The 24,945-nt window shown below is 38.2% G+C and overlaps 1 protein-coding gene across 1 annotated transcript in view; it reads right to left on the bottom strand.

Annotated features, from left to right (window-relative positions):
* The window catches only part of LOC107637838 (RHOMBOID-like protein 2), a 29,116-nt gene extending 9,455 nt beyond the window's left edge, over positions 1 to 19,661 (bottom strand). The window contains exons 1-4 of the mRNA XM_016341124.3: positions 19,110 to 19,661; positions 18,243 to 18,406; positions 15,037 to 15,200; positions 14,152 to 14,420 (exon numbers count right to left, since the gene is read on the bottom strand). Of these exons, the coding sequence (XP_016196610.1) occupies positions 14,152 to 14,420; positions 15,037 to 15,200; positions 18,243 to 18,406; positions 19,110 to 19,423 (911 nt within the window). The 5' untranslated portion in view covers positions 19,424 to 19,661. The remainder of the gene's footprint in view (positions 1 to 14,151; positions 14,421 to 15,036; positions 15,201 to 18,242; positions 18,407 to 19,109) is intronic.
* Positions 19,662 to 24,945: the final 5,284 nt, after the last annotated feature.

Raw genomic sequence — 24,945 nt, 5'->3', positions numbered from 1 at the left:
CTAACCGTCAAGGTAGAGACGTTAAAGAAGCGCTTGTTGGGAAGCAACACATCAATAATTAATGTTTTTCTTATTTTTCTTTAAGTTTATTTAAGTTATTTCAGTTTAATTTTCATTTTTGTTTAAGCTTGTGATCATGGGCAGTAGTTAGAACAAAACAGAAACCATTGGAGCTGGAAATAGAACACCTTGAAGCAAAGACCTTGCTGGCGTTCAACGCCTACCAGGGAGTGCATTGCTAGCGTTGAACGCCAGCCAGGGAGCATATTGTTGAAGTTGAACACCAGCCAGGGAATCTGAAGCTAGCATTGAACACCAGTCAGGGGGCAGCCATGGGCGTTCAACGCCCCAACAGAGGCATAGACCTAGCGTTGAACGCCAGGCAGGATTGCCCTCAAAGGCGTTCGACGCCCAATAAGAGGTACATAGCTGGCGTTGAACGCCAGCCAGGAGCAAGAGCTAGGCGTTCAACGCCAGAAGGGGTAGGGAACTTGACTTTCCTAGCCTCTCAGGACCAGTGGGTCCCGCAGAATCTCCACCTACCCCACATTCTTCACTCTCTTACTTTCACTCTTCCTTACACACTCTTCCCTATAAACCCTAACCCAATCACGTCCATACCTCTTCCCAAAATCATCATAACTCTCACCAATCTTCACCCACTTCAAATTCAAACTTTCCCTTCTATTTACCCTTCCCATAACTGAACCCTACCCTATCCCACCCCTATAAATACCCTTTCTTTATACCCTTCATACACACACCATTCATACACTAAAGCCCCCTTGGCCGAATCCTCCTCTCCTCCTTTCTCTACCAATTCTCTTCTTCTTCTACTCTTTTCTTCATATTTTGCTCGAGGATGAGCAAAGCTTTTAATTTTGGTGTTGGAAAAGCCTTGCTTTTTGCTTTCCATTCCCACTTATGGCATCCAAAGTCGGAGAATCCTCTAGAAAGAGGAAAGGAAAAGTAGTTGCTTCTACCTCCGAATTTTGGAAGATGGAGAGATTCATCACCAAAGCCTATCAAGACCACTTCTATGAAGTAGTGGTAAAGAAAAGGGTGATTCCTAAAGTCCCCTTTAAGCTCATAAAGAATGAGTATCCAGAGATCCAAAGACAAATCCAGAGGAGAGGTTGCAAAGTCCTAACCAATCTTATTTCGGAAGTTGGAATATTAATGGTGCAAGAGTTCTATGCTAATGCATAGGTTACTAAAAACCATGACACTAGCGTAAACCCCAGTCCCAAAAATTGGCACACCATGGTCCGAGGGTGACTTTTGGATTTCAGCTCGAAAAGTGTAAGGTTAGTGCTCCAATTTCCAATGATGCAAGGAGACCCACATCCTTACACTAGGAGAGTCAATTTTGACCAAGGCTGGACCAAGTCCTTTCAGACATTTGTGTGGAAGGAGCTCAGTGGAAGAAGGATGCTCAAGGCAAGCCTGTCCAACTGATAAGGCTTGACCTCAAGCCCATAGCTAGAGGATGGTTATAATTTATCCAATGCTCTATCATCCCTACTATCAACTGGTCAGAAGTGATCATTAACCAAGCCATAATGATTCACTGTATCATGCTTAGAAGTGAGGTGGAGGTACATGAGGTAATACCTCAAGAACTGTACAAGGTAGCTGACAAGCCTTCCACCTTAGCAAGGTTGACTTTCCTCCACCTTATCTGTCATCTGTGCAATTCAGCTGGAATTGTCATAGAAGGAGACATCTCCATTGAGGAGGACAAGCCTATCACCAAGAAGAGGATGGAGCAAACTAGAGAGCCCACACGTGCACCTCAACAAGAGCATGTGGAGATGCCTCAACAAGAAAACCCTGAGATACCTCAAGGGATACATTTTTTCCCCAAGGCTATTGGGACCAATTTCACACTTCTTTAGGAGAACCGAGCTCTAGCATGGGTCAACTAAGGATGGAACATCAAGAACACTCCACCATCCTCCATGACATAAGAGAAGATCAAAGAGTCATGAGGGAAGAACAACAGAGGCAGGGGTGTGACATAGAAGAGATCAAGCACTCCATTGGATCCTCCAGAAGGAGTAGTAGCCGCCATCACTGATAAACCACTATTTTATGGTTTATCTTGTGCTTAATTGAGTGGTTTTTATCTATTCTTTACCCACTTATTCATACTATTTGCATGGTTTTACATTTGCCTTCCTAATTATGTGCTTTAATTGAAAACATGTTTCTTTGGCCTTATATTTTCTAATATTAAATCCTCTCTTATTACCATTAGATGCCTTGATATGTGTGTTAAGTAATTTCAGAGATTACAGGGCAGGAATGGCTCAGAGGGTAGAAAGGAAGCATGCAAAAGTGGAAAGAATACAAGAAGTTGGAGAAATTGCTAAGCTGTCCAGCCTGACCTCTTCGCACTCAAACGGCTATAACTTTAGCTACAGAGGTCCAAACGATGCGGTTCCAGTTGCATTGGAAAGCTAACGTTCGGGGTTTCGATTTGATATATAATATGCTATAGTTCCCCTGACGCTAGCGACGTGACCACGTGATCCATGCGGCCGCGTCGCAGTGACGGAAATCCAGCGTGGTTGAATTCGAGACCAGCGAATTCTGGGCTATTTCTGACCCAGTTTGTGGACCAGAAAACACAGATTAGAGGCTATAAAGTGGGAGAACGCATCCATTCATAAGGGAGGCTCTCATATTCACAATTTTAGGAGTAGATGTAGTTTTTAGAGAGAGAGGTTCTTTCCTCACTCTTAGGATTAGGATTTAGGACTTCTCTTAGTTTTATGAGTGACTCTCAATCCCAGGTTCTTTATTTTTATTTATTTTCCTAATTTTATGAACTCTTCCATGTTATATTTGATATCTTTATTAGAGTTAATTGAGGTATTTCAGATTTATGATTGCTTTCTTTTATAAATAATTTAGATATTTTCCCCCTTTTTGGCTTGGGTCAAGTAATTGGTAACACTTGAGCTGTCAAATAAAACAGTGGTTGAAATTGGCAGATTCTGATTGCACTAGGATTGCTCTAAAGCTAGTCTCTCCACAAGAGTTGACTAGGACTTGAGAATCAAGCTAATCAGTCCACTTAACTTTCCTTTGTTTAGTAAACGTTAACAAAGTGGGATTAAAATCCAATTCTCATCACAATTGATAAGGATAGGACTTCCAGTTCTTCATATCTTGCCAAGAGATTTTATTAGTATTATTTTATTTTACTTGTCATATAACATATTCCCACCTTACTTCTTAAAACCCCAAATTTACAATCTCCATAACCAATAATAAGAACATACTTCCCTACAATTCCTTGAGAAGACGACCCGAGGTTTGAATACTCGGTTATCAATTTCAAAGGGGTTTGTTACTTGTGACAACCAAAACTTTTGTAAGAAAGGTTGATTGCTTGGTTTAGTAACTATACTTGCAACGAGTATTTACTATAACTTCTAAACCATCAATCTTCAGTTCTTCAAAATCACTAAGGTGGATTCGTTCTCTTTACTCCCCTGTTGCTTATATTTTTTCCATGTATTTTATTTTTATTGTCTGTTTCTAGTGCATGATCATCTGTTTTTATGTCTTAAAGCTACGAAATATTCCATGCATCTCTCACCTTGCTTAAAAAGAAAAATTATTTTAATTGAGAGAAAAGTAAGATGTATGAATTTCAAGTTTTATATTAGGAATAGTTCAATTAGTTGATGTGGTGGCATTGCTTTTGTTTTCTGAATGTATGAATGAACAGTGCATATTTGATATTGGAGTAAAGAAAGTTAGCACTTGAAAGAATGATGATAAAAGTGAAATATTGTTGGTAATATGAAAAATCTCCAAAAATTGATTCTTGAAACAAGAAAAAGCAGCAAAAAGCAATAAAAGAAAAAATATATATGCTTATGTGAAAAAAAGAAGAAAAAAAAAACAAGCAGAAAAAGCCAATAGCTCTTAAAACCAAAAGGCAAGAGCAAAAAACCAATAGCTCTTTAAACCAAACGGTAAGAGCAAGGATCCAAGGCATTGAGCATCAATGGTTAGGAGGGCCTACAAGAAATATCATAGCCTAAACAGTTCAATTGAGCTGGTTCCCTAACTATATGCTTGTGGTGTGAAGGTGTCAAGTGAAAAACTTGAGACTAAGCAGTTAAAGTCGTGATCCAAAGCAAACGAGTGTGCTTAAGAACTCTAGACACCACTGGCTGGAGATTCTAGCAAAGTTGAGTCACAATCCAAAAGGGTTCACCTAGTTAAAGTGTCTGTGGCATTTATGTATTCGGTGGTAATATTGGAAAACAAAGTGCTTACGGTCACGGCCAAGACTCTAAAGAAGATATGTTCAAGAATTAAAAAGAACTTAACTAGGATAATCAATAATATCATCTGGATTTTCATTTCCTAAAGATGCTAATCACTCTTAGCTTCAATCGAAAGTGAGATGCCAAAACTGTTCAGAAGCAAAAAGCTATTAAGTCCCACTCATCTAATCGAAACTGAGCTTCATTGAAAACTCTGAGATTTATTGTATTCTTCTCTTCTTTTTATCCTACTTTATTTTTGGTTGCTTGGAGACAAGCAACAGTTAAGTTTGGTGTTTTGATGAGAGGATATTTTATACGCTTTTTGGCATTGTTTTCATATAGTTTTCATTATGTTTTGTTTAAGTTTTATTAAGTTTTCATAGGTTTTAGTGCAAATTTCACATTTTTGGATTGTAATTTAAGTTTGTGTGTTTTATGGTGATTTCAGGTATTTTCTGGCTGAAATTGAGGGGCTTGAGCAGAAGTCTAATTCAGAAGCAGAGAAAGGACTACAGATGCTGTCAGGATCTAACCTCCGTGCACTCAAAGGAGCTTTTCTAGAGCTACAGAAGTTCACATGGCGCGCTCTTAATGGCTATGGAAAGCTAACATCTAGGGCTTTCCAGAAATATATAATAGTTCATACTGTGTTTTAGAAATGAAGGCTCAAAACTGGCGTTCAACACCAGCCACCAGCCCCATTCCTGACGTCCAGCACCCACAGGGGAGCAACTGGAGTTCAACGCCCAAAAGGGGGTCCCTAGCCAGTGTTCAATGCCCGTAAGGGACATTAGCACGTGGGAGACACTCAAGCTCAGCCCAAACAAACACCAAGTGGGCTCCAGAAGTGGATTTTCGCACTATCAACTTAGTTTATCTTATTTCTATAATCCTTAGTCACTAGAGTAGTATATATAGGAGAAGATCACTCATGTTTAGGATCTTCTTCCTCCCCCATTATTTTCGAACACTATTATGTACAGTATGAGTCACTAACCTCCTAAGTTAGGGTTAGGAGCTCTGTTGAGTTTCATGGATTAATAATATTACTGTTCTATTTTCAATACAATTCTGATTCTATTCTCTTATGCACACTCGTTCTTCATCTCATGAATGAGAGTGACCCATGACAATCACTCTTGTTCTACTTGGGTTCCATGCGATTCCTGGCTTGGATAGTGTTGAACTAAAGCTAGAGTTTACATTGCGGATTCATATAGAGCATCTGAGCAACTTTAGATATGTGACATATAATCCCGTTGTCTACGGGTGCGTAACGTCTTTGTGGCGCTAAGGCAAGAGTCAAAGAAGCAATCCTCTCTGATCCGGAAGATCTGCCTTGTCTGTGGCACCTTAAGTAGGATCGCGAAGGGGAGTGGCTTGCTCAGAGCTTCATCTTCTGCTACAGTGAGAAACCTAGAGGTGGCTTGATGAGAGGACATGAGTTAATCACTTACAGCTACCGTTGAATAAATCAAAAAGCTATTGGGATAGACAGTAAGTAAAGTTAATCCGAAAAGACCAAGCATCTCTGAAGCCTTAATTGTTCGTCCATCACTGTTTTCACAAATTCATCCGGTATTTCTATCTTTATTTATTTTATGCATTTTCCAACAACACTCATCTTTTCATTCCGCCAACTAAGATCTACAAGGTGTTCACTGCTTGCTCAAAACAACAATCCTCATGGAATCGACCCTGACTCACCTCAGGTATTACTTGGTCGACCTGGTATACTTGCCGGTCTATCTGTGCGAATTCTATGGAGCCAGTTTCGTGCACCACCCACCGCCACGGGGCAACCAAACTCGGGGACTACTTCCTCAAACCAAACGGTTCCATAGTGTTACCACTCACCATCGAGACCGGGAGCCAGAGGAAGACCATCCTCTCTGATTTTGTGGTCCTCAAAGACTCCACTGCCTACAATATTATCCTCGAAAGAAAAACAATCAATGACCTTTCCGCTGTCATCTTCACCAAATTCCTCCTCATGAAGTTCCAAGCTAATAACGGCACCATTGGAACAATACACGGGGACTGGAAAGTCGCGGTAGAATGTGACAATAGAAGTCTGGCCCTCCGTAAGAGGTCCCACGACGCAGCCGACATCTTCCTTGCCGACCTCGACGCACATCAGGATGGCCAGCCCCGACCAAAACCAGTAGGGGACATGAAAAAATTACAAATAAGGCAAACCAAGGAAGAATACATGTTCATCAACAAGAGCTTGCCCTACGACCTGAAAGGGTACCTAATAGAACTCCTAAAGCGAAACATGAACCTGTTTGCATTTACCCCGACCGACATGCCGGGCATAGGGTCCCACTGCTTGGCCATCGATCCAAAAGCCAAGCCCGTCACCCAAAGAAGAAGGAAAATGTCACTAGATCGAGCTGCTGAAGTCAGGAAACAAGTCAAATCCTTTCTCGAAGCAGGCTTCATCCAGGAGATATCTTACGCAACCTGGTTAGCAAACATCGTATTAGTCAAGAAAGCAAACGGCAAGTGGCGAATGTGTGTCGATTACACAGACTTGAACAAAGCTTGTCCCAAAGACACCTTCCCCCTTCCAAGCATTGATAGACTTGTCGACGCCACATCTGGGCACCAATACCTTAGCTTCATGGATGCCTACTCGGGGTATAACCAAATACCTATGCATCGACCCGACAGGGACAAGACAACCTTTGTAACTCCCAACAGCACGTACTGTTACATAGTCATTCCATTCGGACTAAAAAATGCAGGAGCCACCTACCAGAAACTCGTCACCAAGATTTTTCAACACTTCTCTGGAACCAAGTTGGAGGTCTACATCGATGACATGCTTGCCAAAACCTAAAACAGCGAAGAGCTCATCAGTGACCTCGAACTTGTGCTGAATACCTTAAGGGAACATCGAATGCACCTCAACCCAACAAAATGCACGTTCGGAATGGAAGCAGAAAAATTCTTGGGCTTCATGATTACCCAACGGGGGTTGAAGCAAATCTAGAAAATTGTAGAGCCATCATTGAGATGAGCAGTCCGGTAAATCTCAAGGACGTCCAAAGACTAACTGGATGACTATCTGCCCTCTTCTGATTTAAAAAACTCGCCTTTGTGCTACTCATGGGCTCATGACGCCTTCAACAATTCCTCTAGGCCCACCCCATTACGGTTCAAATCGACCAGGTGGTTAGGCAGGTGCTGCAAAAGCCGGACCTGGTAGGAAGAATGCTCACATGGTCTGTCGAACTATCACAATACCATATCGGATTCGAGTCTAGGAAGGCCATCAAGGCACAAGCTATGGAAGACTTTCTCGCCGAAATCACCTTGGAAAATGAACCCATAGAAGCTTGGAAGCTACATGTGGATGGCTCATCTAACACCAGCTTGGGAGGAGCAGGGTGATACTAGAAAACAAGAACAGAATCATCATTGAACAGTCCTTTTGATACAAATTCCCGATATCCAACAATCAAGCAAAATACGAGGCTCTCCTGGCCAAACTAACATTAACCAAGGAAGTTGGGATAAGAGCTCTAGAAATTTTCAGCGACTCCCAAGCAGCTCCCAAATTAACGGGGACAAATAAACATGGGACCCCCTGCTACAACAATACCTAGCAAAAGTAAAAGAACTGATGGCTAAGTTCGAGCAAGTAACCGTCCAACACGTTCTCATAGAACGGACACAAGGGCAGACTTACTCTCAAAACTAGCGAGCACTAAGCCAGGCTAGGGAAATCGTTCACTGATCCAAGAGGCCATCAAAACACCGTCCATCTCGGTCACGACCGCGGTCGACCTTCCGATCTCAAGTTGAAACTCATGGACCTCCCCAATACTTCAATACCTCATGAATGGAACATTACCCGAGGATCTCAAGGAAGCAAAATGCCTGAAACGGGAAGCCTCGAACTACACCACAATAGTGGGACAGCTTTATAAGTGTGAACTCTCACCACCCTTCCTCAAGTGCATAAAACCCAACGAAATAGACTACATACTCTGTGAAATCTATGAAGGATGTTGTAGCCACCATGTAGGAGGGAAACCTTGGCCCAAAAAGTCATCCGAGTAGGCTACTTCTGGCCTTCCATCATACAGGACTCCCTCCAACTAGTCAAAAGTTGCGGCAAGTGCCAAATCCACTCTGACTTCCACTCGACCTCGTTGGCCCCTTCCCTACGGCTCCCGGATAGCTCCGATACCTCATTGTCACCATCAACTACTACACTAAGTGGATCGAAGCCGAACCCTTGGCCTCCATCACGGCCACCAAATGTCGGAAGTTCTTCTAGAGACACATCGTGACCCAATTTGGGATTTCCGAGGTCGTAATCACGGACAACGGGATGCAATTCGCGGACAAGCGGTTCAGAGAATTTCTAGACAGACTACACATCTCTCACCAGTTCAGTTCAGTGGAGCACCCACAGACAAATGGACAAGTTAAATAGGCCAACAAGATAATAGTGAAAGGCCTTAAGAAAAGGCTCGATGAAGCCAAAGGACTTTAGGCCGACGAACTCGGGTCAATCCTCTGGTCATACAGACCCCCCTCCAAACCACCACAGGAGAAACCCCCTTTCGGCTTACTTACGACCTAGAAGCCATCATTCTGGTGGAAGTCGGAAACTCCAGCTCATGAAGAACCGTCGGAGGTAATGACGGAGAAGTAGAGTGGGACCTCACTGACGAGGTCAGAAGCATAACCCACCTATGAGAGCTAGCCCTAAAACAGAGAATAAGCCTAAGATACAATTGCGGCTTGATCCGGCGGGACTTCGGACCCGATGACCTCGTCTTACGATGAAACAACACCGGTCCCCCTACTCCCGGGGAAGTAAAAATCACCCCAAACCGGGAAACATCGTGTTTAAAATTCCTTTGCATTTCCTTTTAATTTTTCTATTTGCCTATTCTTGCATTTATCATCATCGGGTACTATTTCCTACCCACTTCTGGAGGTTTTAACGAGGCCCAACATCTTAAAAAAATTATTCATTTTTCTTTTCTCATAAATACTACCTCAACCGATGACACAAACTACGCACGGTTATCCCCCGGAACCGATCAACCCCGAGGCCTTTGAACACGGATATCCACAAAAAATGTTAAACCAAGACGACCCACAAAGGGTATGTTACAAATGATCCACTAGAAAGACCCAAAGTCACAAAAACGGCATAAAATGGCCCAAACGGCCCCATAAAAACAAACAAAGTCAGGAAAACGGCTTAGAGAAAACAGCCTAAATGGCCCCATCACAAAGTAAGCAAAGTAACGGCCTAGATGGCCCCATCGCAAATAAGACAAGTCTTAAAATCGGCCTTCAAACTGACAAATATCAAAAAAAGGAAATCTACTCTAAATCGACGATTTGGCCATCTTGCACAGTCTTGAACGCCCCCATCATGGACACATCCGCACACAGCGCAAGAACCAAAGCCTGGGCCCTCATCGCCTCCTCGGTAGCAGAAATCGCCCCCTTCACGTCCGCCAGCAACTCCTCCTTCTGCTTCTTTAAGCTTGCCACCTCAGCTCTTAAAGCATCAACCCTGGCAAGGAGAACGGCAGCTTGAGACTAAGCATCTGAGGCCCACTTACGCTCGCCCCCAGCTGGGACAAAAGCAAAGTTTTGACCTCGGATAAATGGAGCAGCTCGGCCTCTGCATCCTCGGCGTCCTTGATGGCCTTCAGTCTAGCTGTCTCCGCCACTTCCAATTTTTCCTTCAGCTTGCCGACGTCAGAGAGTCTGCTTAAGGTTGATATAGAGGAGTGGAAGGAGAAGCATCCGAACTTGACTCCTGATCCAGGCGGCCTTCAACCTCACCAAAGTACTCAAGCCGCCAGCCATTTGAACTGAAAGAACCAAAGGAAAAACGTAAGTCACAAGCCCGGGAAAATAAAGAAACACAAAGGAAGAGTTACACACCGATATAAGTCTGGCACGTCGCCAGATCCCCCATAATGTCCCGAGGGTTCAATGGACACTCCCCAAAGACATGCCATAGGACATCAGTGATATCCTTATTCTCCGGGGACAACCCTTCATAAGTAACCCACGTCAGATACGACACCCCGGCACCAAAATTTCAATACATCGCAAAGCAACGCTCCCCCTCTATAGTCAACCAAAAGGGATGGTGTCCCCCAGCTGGGCACACCTTGAAGTACTCTCGCTTAAATCTGCAAAAAGAGTCCTCGAACAAACTGAATATGCGCCGGTTAGGCTGGGCCCTAAACGGCACATATCCCTTCTTGTGCTTCCCCTCCTTGGTTGGCAGGGTGCACAAGAAAAAGAATAAAAAGACATCAAATGAAGTTGGGAGCTCCAAATACTCGCATACGAGCTCGAAAGTCCGAATGGCTGCCCAGCTGTTTGGATGTAATTGAGACGGCACCATGGAACACCAATTCAGCAGCGGCTAAACAAAATTAGAGAAAGGAAATCGCATGCCGAGTCGAGTAAACATCGACTCATATACCTATATCCAATCCGGCACGGTGGGGGAGTCATGGTTTATGTAACAAACCCTCTCGTCAATCTCGGAGAGCGCGAGATCATACTGATGCTCGGCGTCGCCGCCTCCGCAAATCGCCCGTGATCGCGGAGTCACTGGAGATCGGCCTCCGTCATCTGAGGCAGCGTCCCCCAAAAGTCGGAAGTCACCTAGTAATACGTCGAGGGGACGCCACCGGATGGGACTACTGGAGCACCAACACCCTCACTCCTCCGCCGTGACATACCTAAAAAAAAGAGTGGAGCACCACCATCAACCCACCAGAACCATACGGTGGAAAATCACAAAACACCAAAATCTACCATCTACTACTAGCTAAAGCCACACCCAAGAACAGTGGTGCTCATCCCCACTAGTAGCTCGCTACTCCTACCCAAAACACAATCCCAGCACGAAGAATGTGGAAACGCAAAATCAAGTAGAAAGCAAAGCAATTGAATAAAGAAAGAGGAAAAACACCAACGTGATGAATATTGAAGCAAAGCCAAAAATGCAAAGGCACATGACAAATGCACGAACGATCCAAAAAAATTCAAAGCCACTGAGAGAAGAATGTGAAACGGCTCTAATAAAGAGATAAACCCAGAAGCGAGGGAAATAAAAAGAAGAAGTGAAAGCAGTTACCAAACATTTTTTAAAAAAATGAAGAGACAAAAGGCAAAAATAGAGGAAAAGACCAAAATGCTCCCTCACATTTAATGCCATTATGACATCTTAGGAAACTCGACTGACAGGCTCCCCTTCGAAAAGAATTATGGGTACATGATAAGATGCCCAAACTGACCAAAGATCCGAACCGGTCTCCCACGTTGTAAACCGTAAAGTAGCCAGGAAACTCTCGCGGCTCCCAACCTCGACTGACGAATCCGGATTACGAGCCCGAGCACCAAGCACACTCACTCTTGCTGATGGACCTGGTCCCCGGATCCCTCATTGGAACGGCCTCTAGACCGGCTACTCAGGCTTGAGCCCCTTCTTTTTTTTAGTGAGCCCAAAACCCTAATAAAGCCACAATGGCTAGAAAAATCTTCCAGCGATGAGACCGACCTTGCTCATTTTCTTGCTGCGGGGGCAACTGTTATGGACCCGATCCTCGGGACCCGCACCGGAACGACCTTCGACCCGGATACCCGAGGTCGGCCCCCTTTTTCCTCTAGAAATCCCAAAAACGGACTCACATCCTCTAACCAATATTTGAATTTAAGTACCTCCCTTATCTTAGCCAGTTAAGATAAGATGAGATAATTACCACCAACTATATAAAAAGGGAGCCAGAGGCCCCCTCAGGTACGTCATTCATTCTACACACCTTATACCTCTCAGATTCATTTTGAATTGAGCATCGAAGTGTCTTTACAGGTACCATCCCCCGCCACTCCAAGAAGACGACCAAGCAACCGTCTCGACTTGCAAGTCCCCAATCCATCTTACAACCCGTATCAAAAACGTTTAGTACAAGTAACAGTAAAGTATGAAAAATTACTCAAATCAAAGCTACCTTAACTTTTCCTTAAATTAATAGTATGGTTGAGAATTCCTCATTTATTTAAAATCATTTGAACAGCCACGCCAACAAACTAGTGTGTTGATATACCAAAAAAGGTATAATTATATATAGCAAATAGTAAGCAGTGGCAGTGTAATCCTTAAGATCGTAACGTTTACGGGAAATTTGTCATGCAATGTGTTGGAAAATTCAATTTTTGCTGCATCATCATTGCAAATATCTAAGTCCTTTCATCCAAAATACAAAAGAAAACCAAACAAATTAAATCTGATTGTTAGAATGCTTTTATTTATTTATGTATTAATATTCTAATGAAGGCTGAATGCACAAGATATATATATAAAGTGATAAAGTGGAGAAAGTTTATGCTGTATATATTGTATATAAATCAAGCTGATGATTAGGGTGAAGCCGCTTTAGGTAGATATATAATGCTCAAAATTTTCTTCTTTAACTAATTATAATAATAACTTGTTGTGGGTATATATATATATATGCTGAAAATCATCAATAATGAAAAGAACTTGTTGCGGGTAATACTAGTTTACTGTTCCATAGCTCACAAATGGTTCTTTGTTCTTTGGCTTGTAATATTAGTTTAGTTTACTACATCATCTATTTTTTATTTGTAGGTGTTCATTTGTGTTTTTTATTTTGTAGGATAGTGGTAAAAACAATTTCGCTTGCAATGAATGATACATAAAGTTTTTATATCTTGTAATGAAGTACAAGAAGTAGATGTTATGACTTTGATTAGGAATTTTAATTCATGTATTAGAAATTCATGAGTAGTTGTTATGACTTTGATTTTTGGTATTTTATTAGAGCATGTTGTTATGTGATCACACACTTATTTTAGTGACAACTTTATAAAAGTTGGATTACTTAATTTAAAATTATTGGTCATTGACTAAATTATAAAATTATCTACGAATTTATGTAAGGTTTTATTTATGAAGATTAAAAAGAATAATTAGGTTACTGACCATCTTTTACGTGGCCATATCTTTGTCTATTGCCACGCTTTTTAAACGTAGCCATATCTTTATCTATTGCCACGCTTCTAAAGCGTGGCCTTATCCTCCACATACGGTCACGCTTTAAAAGCGTGGTCATATCTCCCACTTAAATCCACGCTTTTAAAAGTGGCAATTTGTAAAAAGCGTGGTGATAGGCTCAAAAAACGTGGCGATAGAGCAACCGCCACTCTTTCAGACGTAACCCTTTCAAAAGCGTAGCAGTAGCTCAAAAAGCGTGGCAAAAAACTATTGCCACACTTTTTTTCAACTTTTCGTCACGCTTTAAAAACGTGGCAATAGAGTTGTTTTCTTGTAGTGATACTTGATAACTACGACATCATTCAATTCTTGTTTAGGGATTGAAACTTTTCTATTTTCATCTCTTTTTTTCAAATGCTCCCTTAAATGAGATGTTGGTAGGTTTAACATGCTTTTAGATTCTGGCTTAAGATAGAAAAATCAACCAAGGTTAACATATGTTGCTAGCTCAAGTATAGGAAAATAAAACCAAAAAAAAAAAAAAAAAAATTCGTATATGGAAAATTAATGAACTAGACTAGGTCATTCGATTAGATTAATTAGGTATTGAGCAATTGTTTGATCTGATTTAATGTAAAAACGGATTACGAAAAGTCAGTCAAAAACCGAAAAAGCTAATGAATTGGTTGTGTTTTTTTTTTTTTTTTTAGAAAAATCAGTTTAAAAAATATATTTTATATATATATATTTTTATTTTATCACATTTTATTTAAGATTGGTTGAATTTCAATTAAACATTTAAATCCTTAAAACATGTTATATTATACTTGAGCTTACCCAACAATTAGGAGGAGCAAGGAAAGAACCCACAAGCAGCATTGATATTTCTTGAATTTAGGTTTTTTAATAGATAGCGGAGAATTTGCTGACGATGAGAGAGCGTATTGTTGCTTAACCCATGCCGATTGGGGGCGGATCAAGAACACGAATCCCAGAAGAAACCCTGAAAGGAAGCCTCCAATATGAGCAAAATTGTCCACATGTGGCAGAAGCCCCATTGCTAGATTTATAACAATCACAAACACAAGGGTCAACACAGCTCCTATCTGCACATATCAAATAAGGATCCAAATTTAATTAATTATATAAACTGAAAATGTTATTGAAAAATTTAAGTATTCAAACTTATCCGGTTATCCTCATCAACTTTTCTCTTTTCATATTCATTTTTCATTTACTATTTTTTCGCACTTTTCCTCTGTTTATTTTCATTTTACATGGGAATTACTGGAAAAGAAAATATCACCTGATTTTTTTGACAAAATAATAGAATTTTAAAAAATTGGTACATATTTGAAAGAAAAATAAATTGTTTTCATTTTAAAGGGTAAACACCTAAATAAAATGTTTGGATTTTAATATTATATGTTTATTCTGAATTAAATTCGGTTACATACATGTTTTATGTAAATTGTTATAAACTACAATGATTTAGTAATAAACGTGTACATTACTACATTATATTATTTTAATATTTTTGTATATCGTATTTTGGTGCAATGATTTATATAATGTGCACTCTCATGGCTAAATCGTTGTGGCTTGTAACAATTTGCATAAGACATATGTAAACAAATTTAATTAAGAACCAACATATAATATTAGAGACCAAACATTTTATTTTAAGTGTTTCATTCCATAATATATATGTATAGTAAGCACCTTCTTATCATATATAGACCAATTAGTAATGAGTTCTGAGAGCATGCCACCCAGCAAGCCAAAAAGTGCACCAGAAGCACCAACTGCAATGTTTTGTTGAATAAAAAGTGAAGAGACCAAACTACCCCCGAATCCAGAAATGACATATAGCAACCCAATGAGCACTGCAAATATACAGATACATTCAACCATGCTAGCATTAGAAATGAGTTTGGAGCAAAACTGTCAAATAAATATAATAATTCCTTCTATATCAGAAAGGAAATCAAAATAATCTTTGATGGAATTTTGATCATTGATGACACATATCACTGCTCAAATCAGATTTTGGATGTCATTATTTAAAATTTTTACTAAGCATATCATAATTAGTAAAAAATTGTCTTATATTTAAATGAGGATGTCTGATTTTTATCGCTAATATGAGAATTATTTTAATAGATGATATATTAATTTTTTAAAGTATTTTTGGAGTTTAAAAATATATCTTGATCTTAGTAGAATATATCAATATTTAACCTACTTAAATACTTCACTTCTTATAAAAGAAATACAAAAATTATTTAAAAAAATAATCCTAGAGAATACCATGTTTATCAATTCATTCTAATTAAGTCATAGACATCTGAATAAGATACATTTTTTTTTAAAACTGCAGGTGTAACCTTCTTACTCTTAGATTTAGTTTGGCAAAATTTTTAGTTTTTTAAAGTAATTTATAAAAGATAATTTTTTAAAAGTTATAATATTTATATTTAATAAATTAAATTAAAAATAATTTTCAATAAATACAAATAGCAATAATATAATTACATTTAGTAAAATAGATTTTAAAATTTAAAAATATTATTATAATAGATATAAATGTGTTGAGTTTGGAAAACTTGTATCAAATTAGATGATTAAACATTATTAAATATTGATTAGAAAATTAAATTATTATTGGCGTCCAATTGTTTGGTTGATATATTTGTTAGTGTGCAGGAAGAAAATAAAATTGTTCCTTGGCCCAAGTGATGAAAGCCTAGCTTGGTTACTAAATATATTTAGCCTAATAATAATTGATCACTTCAAGTGACTGAATATTAAAAGAGAAAGAGGATCCAAAGAGACCCATATCATAAGCCCACTAAACAATATTGAATGATCAAAAGAAGGAATCCAAAGGTTCTCAAAGTAAGCCACGGTTACCTACTACATGGTGGAATGGAATTCAAAATTCAAATTGATTAATTGCATGCATAGGTAATCGAAACTCAAAATTAAATTGGGTTTAATATTACATTAAAAGTTTTGTCTCTTCTCTCTCTCCTCTCTCTTGCTTCAATCACATCACTCATTCAAATAAGAAGAAAGAAGAAAAACAGTGGCTGAACAATTAAAAGGAAGAAAATCAAATTGGCCCAAAACTTTAGAAACTCATTCGGTGATCACAAGAAAAGGGGTTCAATTTGCAAAAGTCTTCATGTCTTGGTAATTGGAACTAGAAATTAAATTGAGTTTAATTTCCTTCAAAGCTTCCACCAAAAGCTTCACCATTCTTTCTCTTCTCTCTCCTCTCTCTTGTCTTTCGATCACATCCATAAGAGGAAAAAGAAGATTGAAGTTATCAGAAGAAAAAGTAAAATAACAGAGAAGCCTATGAAAAAAAGGTTATGAAGAAGGAAGATCTGAAGTAAGGCCTAGCAAGATTTTTGCCATTGAAGGCAAGATTTGAAGAAAAGCTTTAAGATTTTTCATACCAAAAAAAGAAAGTATCTGCCTCTATCAAAGAGGAAGATCTCAGTTGCAAAAGTTCATTTCCATTTTTGTTCATCAAAGAAAGAAGGTAGCCACCGAGCTACACGTAGGAAGAAGCAAATATGGAAAGCAAGAAGCTGTCTTGGGTCACAGGTTCATCAAGGGTCGAAGTTCTTTCTTGGAGTCAAAGTCAAGATCAAGGGTTCAGATTGAAAAAGGTTAATGAAAAGGGTTGAGAGAGGTATATGCATGTTGGTTTTTGGTTTTTCCTCTCTCTTCTCTTTGTCCGAACCGCGGTTGTTTGTTGGATAAGATGTTGCTGGGTTGGTTGAACTGGTTTCAACCTTGGAAGCTTCCCCTTCTATATTAAGGGTGAACGGCCAAGAGTTGGAATTAAGGAGAAAAAGTGAAAGCACAAAGTTCTCATAGCTACCCAAGCTTCCTGAGTTCTTCTACTCCTTCAATGAGTTTCATTTTAGTTTCTTTTTCTTAGTATTGTTTGTCTGAGTCTCATGGTAAAAGGCAAATATGGTGAGGTTTGTAAGAAAAAGACAGTGATCAATATTAGAGAAAAAGCCATAGATGTCTCAGAGTTTCTTTGTACATTTGTTTGTTGTGTTTCATGTTCCTGTGGGATTTTCTTGCAAGTTGGGTTAGCACTTTGCGGTTGAAAGCTTGGTAAGAGTCCAAGTCAAGTTCAAATTTGGGGATAGAATATGGATTTGTCCCAAATAGGATTGAGTAGATCCTAAGGAAGAATTGGTGTTTGTAATTTGATGATTATAGTGAAATTCCGTCACTGTTGTGATGGAGACTGAATGTAGCCTGCATTGCACTTAGCAGCTGAACCAGGATATATTGGGTGTGATTCTCTCTTTCTCTTCTACTCCTATTTTGTTTCTGTTGCGTTGGAGACAAAAATGAAAAATATCTCCTAACCCGTTACGAGACAAAAAGAATATGTCTCTTGACTTGTTATAAGACAAAAGCAGAAATATCTCTTGAAGTTTCTTTGAAAAAACAGAAATTAATATTCAGCAAAAAATGAGCTAAAATTCAACACTCCATTCTCTTAGCCACTGATTACCATCAAAATGTATGAGCTAAATTTAAAAATTAATTAATATATGGAGTTATTTAGACTTTTTAATTTTGATAAACATAATCTAATATTGAAAAGTTTTATCTTAAATACTTTTAAAAATACATTTATTTTTTAAAAAATACAAATATAAACACATAATAATTGTTTTTATTTACCAAATACAAAAATAAAAATTTTGTTCTTTTGCACTTTTTTAGAAAGCTTTACAAAGTGTTAGTCACTAACTTGAGTAAGTTCATTTTACTTAACTAATCAAATTATATTGTGGTGATTCAAAAATGTTATGTAAATAAAAATATCAGCCACCAAATCACTCAATACATATATGTTTTTTAATTCATTTTTAATTATTCACACGTACCAAACCCAAACTCTTGCTCAAGCCGAACTCCAATGATTATAATGCCAAACATATTTGCCAATAAGTGGAACACCCCTCCATGTAACCATATGCATGTGATGAGGCGCCAAACCTGCTTTCTGTAAACCACTTTTTGCACGTCCAAAGCCCCCATTTTATCTAGCCTGAAAATCAACTAGTAGTTTAGTCACAATATACAAATTATATCTTTTCTGAATATTTATCCCATATTTTTTCCAATAGCATTTCAATATCTCTCTATTTTATGTTTTGAAACACTACCAAACACAATTTTATAAAACTAAATGTTATTAGTCTATTCTCAAGTTATCTGTCATTTTATCTAATTACACATGTTAAAAAATCTAAAATCAAAACATGTTAAATTTACAAACTATTCTTATTTTAAAAATAAACATCTTAAATATGGAAAATACATCATGGTAATTTACATTAACTTGATATTAATTTAAGGTTATAATTGATAATTCAATAAAACATTTTGTATAAAACAAATAAGAATGACAATATTGTGAAAACAAAACAAATTAAAATGTCCCAAATAACAATAATTTGATTTAAGACAAGTGTTAGAGAGCCAATTTTTTTCCAATAAACGTTAATTAATTTTTTTAAAATTATTATATTTATCTCAAATTCAAATTCAAGACCCTAAATAATAAACTCTTAATTGAGTTAATTCTAAATTCTAAATTTTGAAAAATGAAAGAAATTTTAGAGTTGAAAAAGAAAAAATTAATTAATATTAACTAACTAAAAGTTGATTCCTGTATTTTCTCTTAATTCAATTCAAAGCAGATCAAGTATTCAAAAGAACAAATCAAAGAAGCATGACCGAAAGCTCACGTGAATCTGGAAGGCCCAAGAAGGGGATTCTCATCCAAGGACTGAAAGCAGAAACGGCCAAGGAACCTGGCAATGCAGGAATATGAATTCTTGGGACAATTGTTGACATACATGGTGATGATGAACACAAACACATTTGCAATGACAAAGGTTGGTATCAACCAAGAAACCCATTTCATGAAATGCTTCACTTCCTTGTTTTCAACTGTAACTGCTTCTTTTGAAGGCATAGGTGGGTCTATCTCCACAGGGAGCACCATAGTCCTGCTCCTCCTAGAGTTTACACTTAGAGATGGTGGTGCCTCTTCCTCCATACACAATAATGAAACTCTTCAGTTAAAAAGAAATCCAAGTAATTGAACTACTATTCAGACCAATTATGATTGAACTCTAGACATAGCTTGCATTATAGCAAAATGGTAATAAGGCAATGAATGAACGAAGAAATTAAAGATGATTGATAATTTGTGAAGTCAAACGTTAATGGGCAACTTTTATCTTGTTGCACACTTTGTTAGAGCGGTTTTGTTGGGTTGTGGTTGGAGTTTTTCTTCGCTGAGAAATGAACAGAGCGTTTTCCAACATATATAACAATGTTTCATGCTATATGGTTGTTGGAACAAGTAAACAATGAACAAAATAATTAATAATTAATGGCATTGTTTTTAATCAAATTGACATTTGGATGCTTAAAGTTTAGAGACAAAAACAGAATCATTATCACTGGATTACATGACATATATAAGATACAGAGAAAGAGGTGAATTTTGAATGTGGTTGATTCCATGAATCCAGCCATAACAAACAAAAGTTTTGGGGGTACATGACGTAGAGGTAATTATTAATTTAGGGTAACTAGATTGGCTGAAATTTAAACCAGTATTTAATTAAAGAGATATGCTGTGTAAACAACTTCAATTTTTTTTTAACAACATCGGGTCTGACTTAACCAAAAGTGTTATTGAAAAAATATGTAGGATTGTCATTTTATTGTCTAAAAATTTAAATATTTTGTTTTTAGATGGTTCAGAACGAGTTCGACTCAAAAATGGGGAAAATAAAATCACCAATAAAACTACTTACTCTTTTCAACATTTTATCAAGAGTAGGATAGATATAGGGAAAATCTAACTAAATAAATAAAAAAGACCCAACATATATAATTAATCTACCAACATATCATCCCACACAAACCTACTCATTAAGATCATTTGTGCTCATTGAGTTTCTAGAAAAAAAAAAAAATATATATATATATATATAATGTCTTTAATGTAATGTGTTTTTGCCCCATAATAATTGTTCATACCCTAATCCAAAAAATAAAGTTAGGCTTAAAAAGAATAGAGGCTCACTCAAGAGGTCAGGCTTCCTTCGTACCTATCCGACTTTTTAGAGGTTGGGTGTATGAACAGTTGTACCAAAACCTACATATCTGATCAAGTAACTACTTTTTAAGATATCTCCTATCCATCAAGAAGGGAGATCTCAACAACTTTCTTAGGAAAAGAAAATAGTTATCCACCATTAAAGGTGGAACTACTTTGAAAGGTGGCTATCCTATATGCTATAAATATACTAAACACCCTCAGATATATTCAGAACCCAATCTACTAAAAATCTGTCTAAAGCCTTTGTTAACTTAAACATCGGAGTCTCCTGTAGGTGCCACCCCCTACCACCTCACGAGGAACTCGGATAGTGGCACACCGGCATCAGCACAAGTCGGACGCTACCTCAGAAGGAGAGTCTGGCCCTCACGTTCAGGCCTACAACACCATTTCAGGTAACCCGGAACATTGGCGCCGTTGTCGGGGACCTGAAAGTCTACACCTCACCATGACGGACGAGCAATTTGAAGACGGACGCACCATATCCTAGTCCGAGCCAGAACCCTACAACGACGAATGAGCCCTTATTGTACCCCCGCGACAAGAAGGAACAAGCAATCCTAATGGGGAAGGAACATCGCGAAATCTTTACACCCGACAACTACAGTCGGAGGTACATTCACATGAGGACAAAAGAGCCTCCTCATCCTACAAGACACTGGGGCTCGTACACGGGCACTGTGGCCGATTGGAACAACTCGAGCAGGAGGTTAAACGATAGTGAGAAGCAGAAAAAGAATTACAAAAGAAGAACGACAACGAAGAGAGTTGAAAAAAAAGCTCTCAAAGTTAGAGGCCGACCTTCGAAGTCAGAGAAATTGGACGGATCAGGAGGAAAGTCCTCTCAGAGGGGAAGATCCGTTCATTGAAGAAATCATGCAAGCTAGGGTTCCCAGAAACTTTAAAAGTTCCGACATGGATCTCTATGATGGAATGATCGACCCGAGATATCACCTTAACAATTTTAAAAGTCAGATGTACCTGGCTGATGCGTCCAATGCAACTCGCTGCAAGGCCTTCCCAACAACACTGACCAAAGCGGCGATGAAGTGGTTTGATAACTTACCACCCAGATAGGTGAATTGCTTTGATGACCTGGCAAAGAAGTTTTTTACCCGATTTTTAGTCCAAAAGGATAAAGTAAAACATGCTCCAAGTCTCTTAGGGGTCAAACAAGAAGTCGGAAAAATACTCCGAGATTATATAGAAAGATTCAACAAAGCTTGCTTGAAAATACAAAACTTACCTCCTGAAGCAGTGATAATGAAGTAGGTTAACGGTCTTAAAGAAGGGACGTTTTTCCAATCTATATCCAAGTGACACCCGACTTCCTTGTATGAAGTACAGGAGCGGGAAGATAAGTATATCAACATAGAAGAGAACTCCAGACTCAGAAATCCAACCCCAAGGCCAAACCTGAGTTTCTCTTGTTGATAAGGGGAAGGAGAAGGAGACAAAGAAAAAGAGGAGTATAACTCGGAGAAGCCACGAAGGTACCATAACTACACCCACTCTGAGTTTCTCTTGTTGATATCTACAAGAGGATCTGTCACACTAAAAACTTCTACCTCCTCGTCCCATTAAACACAAAAAATCCGGAAGTCGGACAGAATATTGTGAATATCACAAGCTATACGACATTTTACCAATGACTGTTATAATCTGAAAAATGTTATAGAAAAGTTGGCCAGAGAAGGTCGGCTAGAGAGGTGCCTCGCTGAAAGATCAGACAACCTAGGAAAAAGGAAGAGAGGAAATGAAGATGGAAGTCGGCAAGATCAGCCACCACAAACTCCTAATAGGCACATACACAAGATAAACGGAGGATTTTCAGGAGGAGGAGTTAGTAAGTCCTCACGTAAAAGATATCTTAAGGAGGTATATCTGGACGATATGCTCGTCAAGACCCGAGACGACCTTGCACTTTTGACCGACTTGTCCAAGGTGTTCTTGATGCGTGAGTATCTTGTACCTATTTTTCCCTTATTTTCTAGTTAGTTTTAGTTAGAATTTATTAAGTTTTATACTATTTTAGTGCAAAAATTCTCTTTGGGTGCTACTTTGAGTTATTTTAGTGTTTTTATGATTTCAGGTGAAATTTGGAGTAAGTTGGCAGAGTTTTGTATGAAAAGGAGAAGAATTGAAGCAACCCTTTTGCGCCCAACTGGCATTTAGCGCTAAGCAATCCGAATTAAAGCCCACTCTTGGAGCATCTCTAGTTGGATTTAGCTTTTATTAGTTATGTTTTATTTTATTTTTGTAATTTTTATTTACAAATAATATCTTTTAGTTATAGGATTTATTATTTTATTTAATTTTCAAATCAAATTAGGTTAGATATAAAAGGGAAAAGATTCACCCTTTAGGGACTCCTCTCTTCGGCACTTTTCAGAATCGTTGTTTTCTCTATAAGTCATGAGCCATTAAACCTCTTTGGTTAAGGTTAGGAGCTCTGTTTATTTCTATAGATTAAGACTATTATTCTTCTATTTTAATTAATGTATTGATTCAATTTCAAAGATTACTTTTATTCTTAATTTTATGAATCTGGGTGATACGAGAGTATGACCCTTATTCTAGATGCGTTCTTATGACCCTTAGGAGAGGTCCCTCACCTGAACACAGCTTAAAAGTAAATTCCTCCTAAATTACTAATTGCTTGAAATAATCTGGATACGTGACATATAATCCGTTTAACTTTGAATAATTAGGGTTTTTGTGGCCATAAACTAGATTTGAACTCAACCCTCTAATCAGAATCAAGTGACCAAGAGATTGGCGGTTGATGAAGATTAAAGGAGACTAAATTACTAAGAGATTAGGGTTTAGTCAATTACAGTTTGCCATGAAATGAATCTTACATGATTAAAATAGTTGGTAAGAAAACTTAATCTGGAAAAGTAAACATCTCCGATACCTTAACTGTTTTTTTATTGATTTTTACACCAAACTCATTATTTGCATTCTTGACTCTTGATTTATTGTTCAATGCTTTTGAAAACCCACAAAACTAACTTTTTTCTATTCGCCTGACTAAGCCAATCAGTTGACCATTGTTGCTCAGTTCCTCAGTCCTTGTGGGATAGACCCTCACTTACCTGAGGTATTATTTGGACGACCCGGTGCACTTGCCGATTCAGTTATGGATATTCTCAAAATACGCACCATTTCTCCACAATAAAAAAGCATGAGATGACATTGAATCCTTCAAAATGCACCTTTGCAGTAGAGGCCGGGAAGTTCTTAGACTTTATGCTCACTCAAAGAGGTATTGAGGCTAACTCAGATAAGTGCACATCCATATTAGAGATGAAAAGCCCGACTTGCCTCAAGGAAGTCCAACAACTAAAAGGAAGGTTGGCAACGTTGTCCAGGTTCCTAGTAGGATCAGCTCTGAAGTCTCTACCTTTGTTCTCAATACTTAAAAAAGGGAACCAATTTGAATGGACCCAGAAATGCGAACAAGTCTTCCAAAATTTTAAAACATTCTTAAGCCAACCCTCAATACTTACCGGACCTCTCCCAGGGGAGGAGCTTATCCTCTACCTAGTAGTAATAACTCGGACTATAGCTTCAGCCTTATTCCGAGAAGATGAACACACATAATAACCCATCTACTTTGTGAGCAAAGCCTTACATGGGGTAAAACTAAACTATCAAAAGATAGGAAAGTTCACATACGCCCTTATCATCACTTGTAGAAGGCTTTGACCTTATTTTTAAGCTCACATTATAAAGGCCCGAACTAATCAACCCATGAAACATATTCTACAGAAGACGGATTAGAGGCTATAAAGTGGGGGATTGCATCCATTCATAGGGACGCTCTCATAATTCACTTTTTATATTTTAGATGTAGTTTTTAGAGAGAGAGGTTCTCTCCTCTCTCTTAGGATTAGGATTTAGGATTTCTCTTAGTTTTAGGAGTAACTCTCGATCCAGGTTTAATATTCCTTTTACTTTTTATTTCTCTTTTACTTTCAGATACCTCATGCTTTTATTTGTATTTGATTTATGTTGCCCAATTGGCTTATGAAATTTTCCATGTTAGATTTTACTACTTTGAATGTATTTTATTCGAGGTATTCTCAGATTTAATTTTGCTTTGCTTTATTTATATTGATGCTTTTTAATTTAGATATTTTCTTCCTTTTGGCAAACTCATTGTTGATTGAAAATTGGATTTCTTCATTTCATTAATTCAAATTCCAATAACTCTAGTCTTTCCCAAACAAAGACTAGGACCTGAGGAATAAAAATTAATTCATCCACTTAACTTACCTTCATAGTTAGAGGTTAACAAAGTGGGAGAAAAATCCAATTCTCATTACAATTGATAAGGATAGGACCTCCAGTTCTAATACCTTGCCAAGAGTTTATTTTTATTTTTATTATTTTATTTTACTTGTCATATAACATATTCCCACCTTACTTCCAAAACCCCA

Source organism: Arachis ipaensis, chromosome B4, assembly GCF_059453495.1.
Source record: "Arachis ipaensis isolate K30076 ecotype BB chromosome B4, ASM5945349v1, whole genome shotgun sequence".
NCBI lineage: Eukaryota > Viridiplantae > Streptophyta > Magnoliopsida > Fabales > Fabaceae > Arachis > Arachis ipaensis.
Note: the sequence above shows the minus strand (reverse complement) of the source record. Positions and strands in the feature narration are given on the sequence as shown.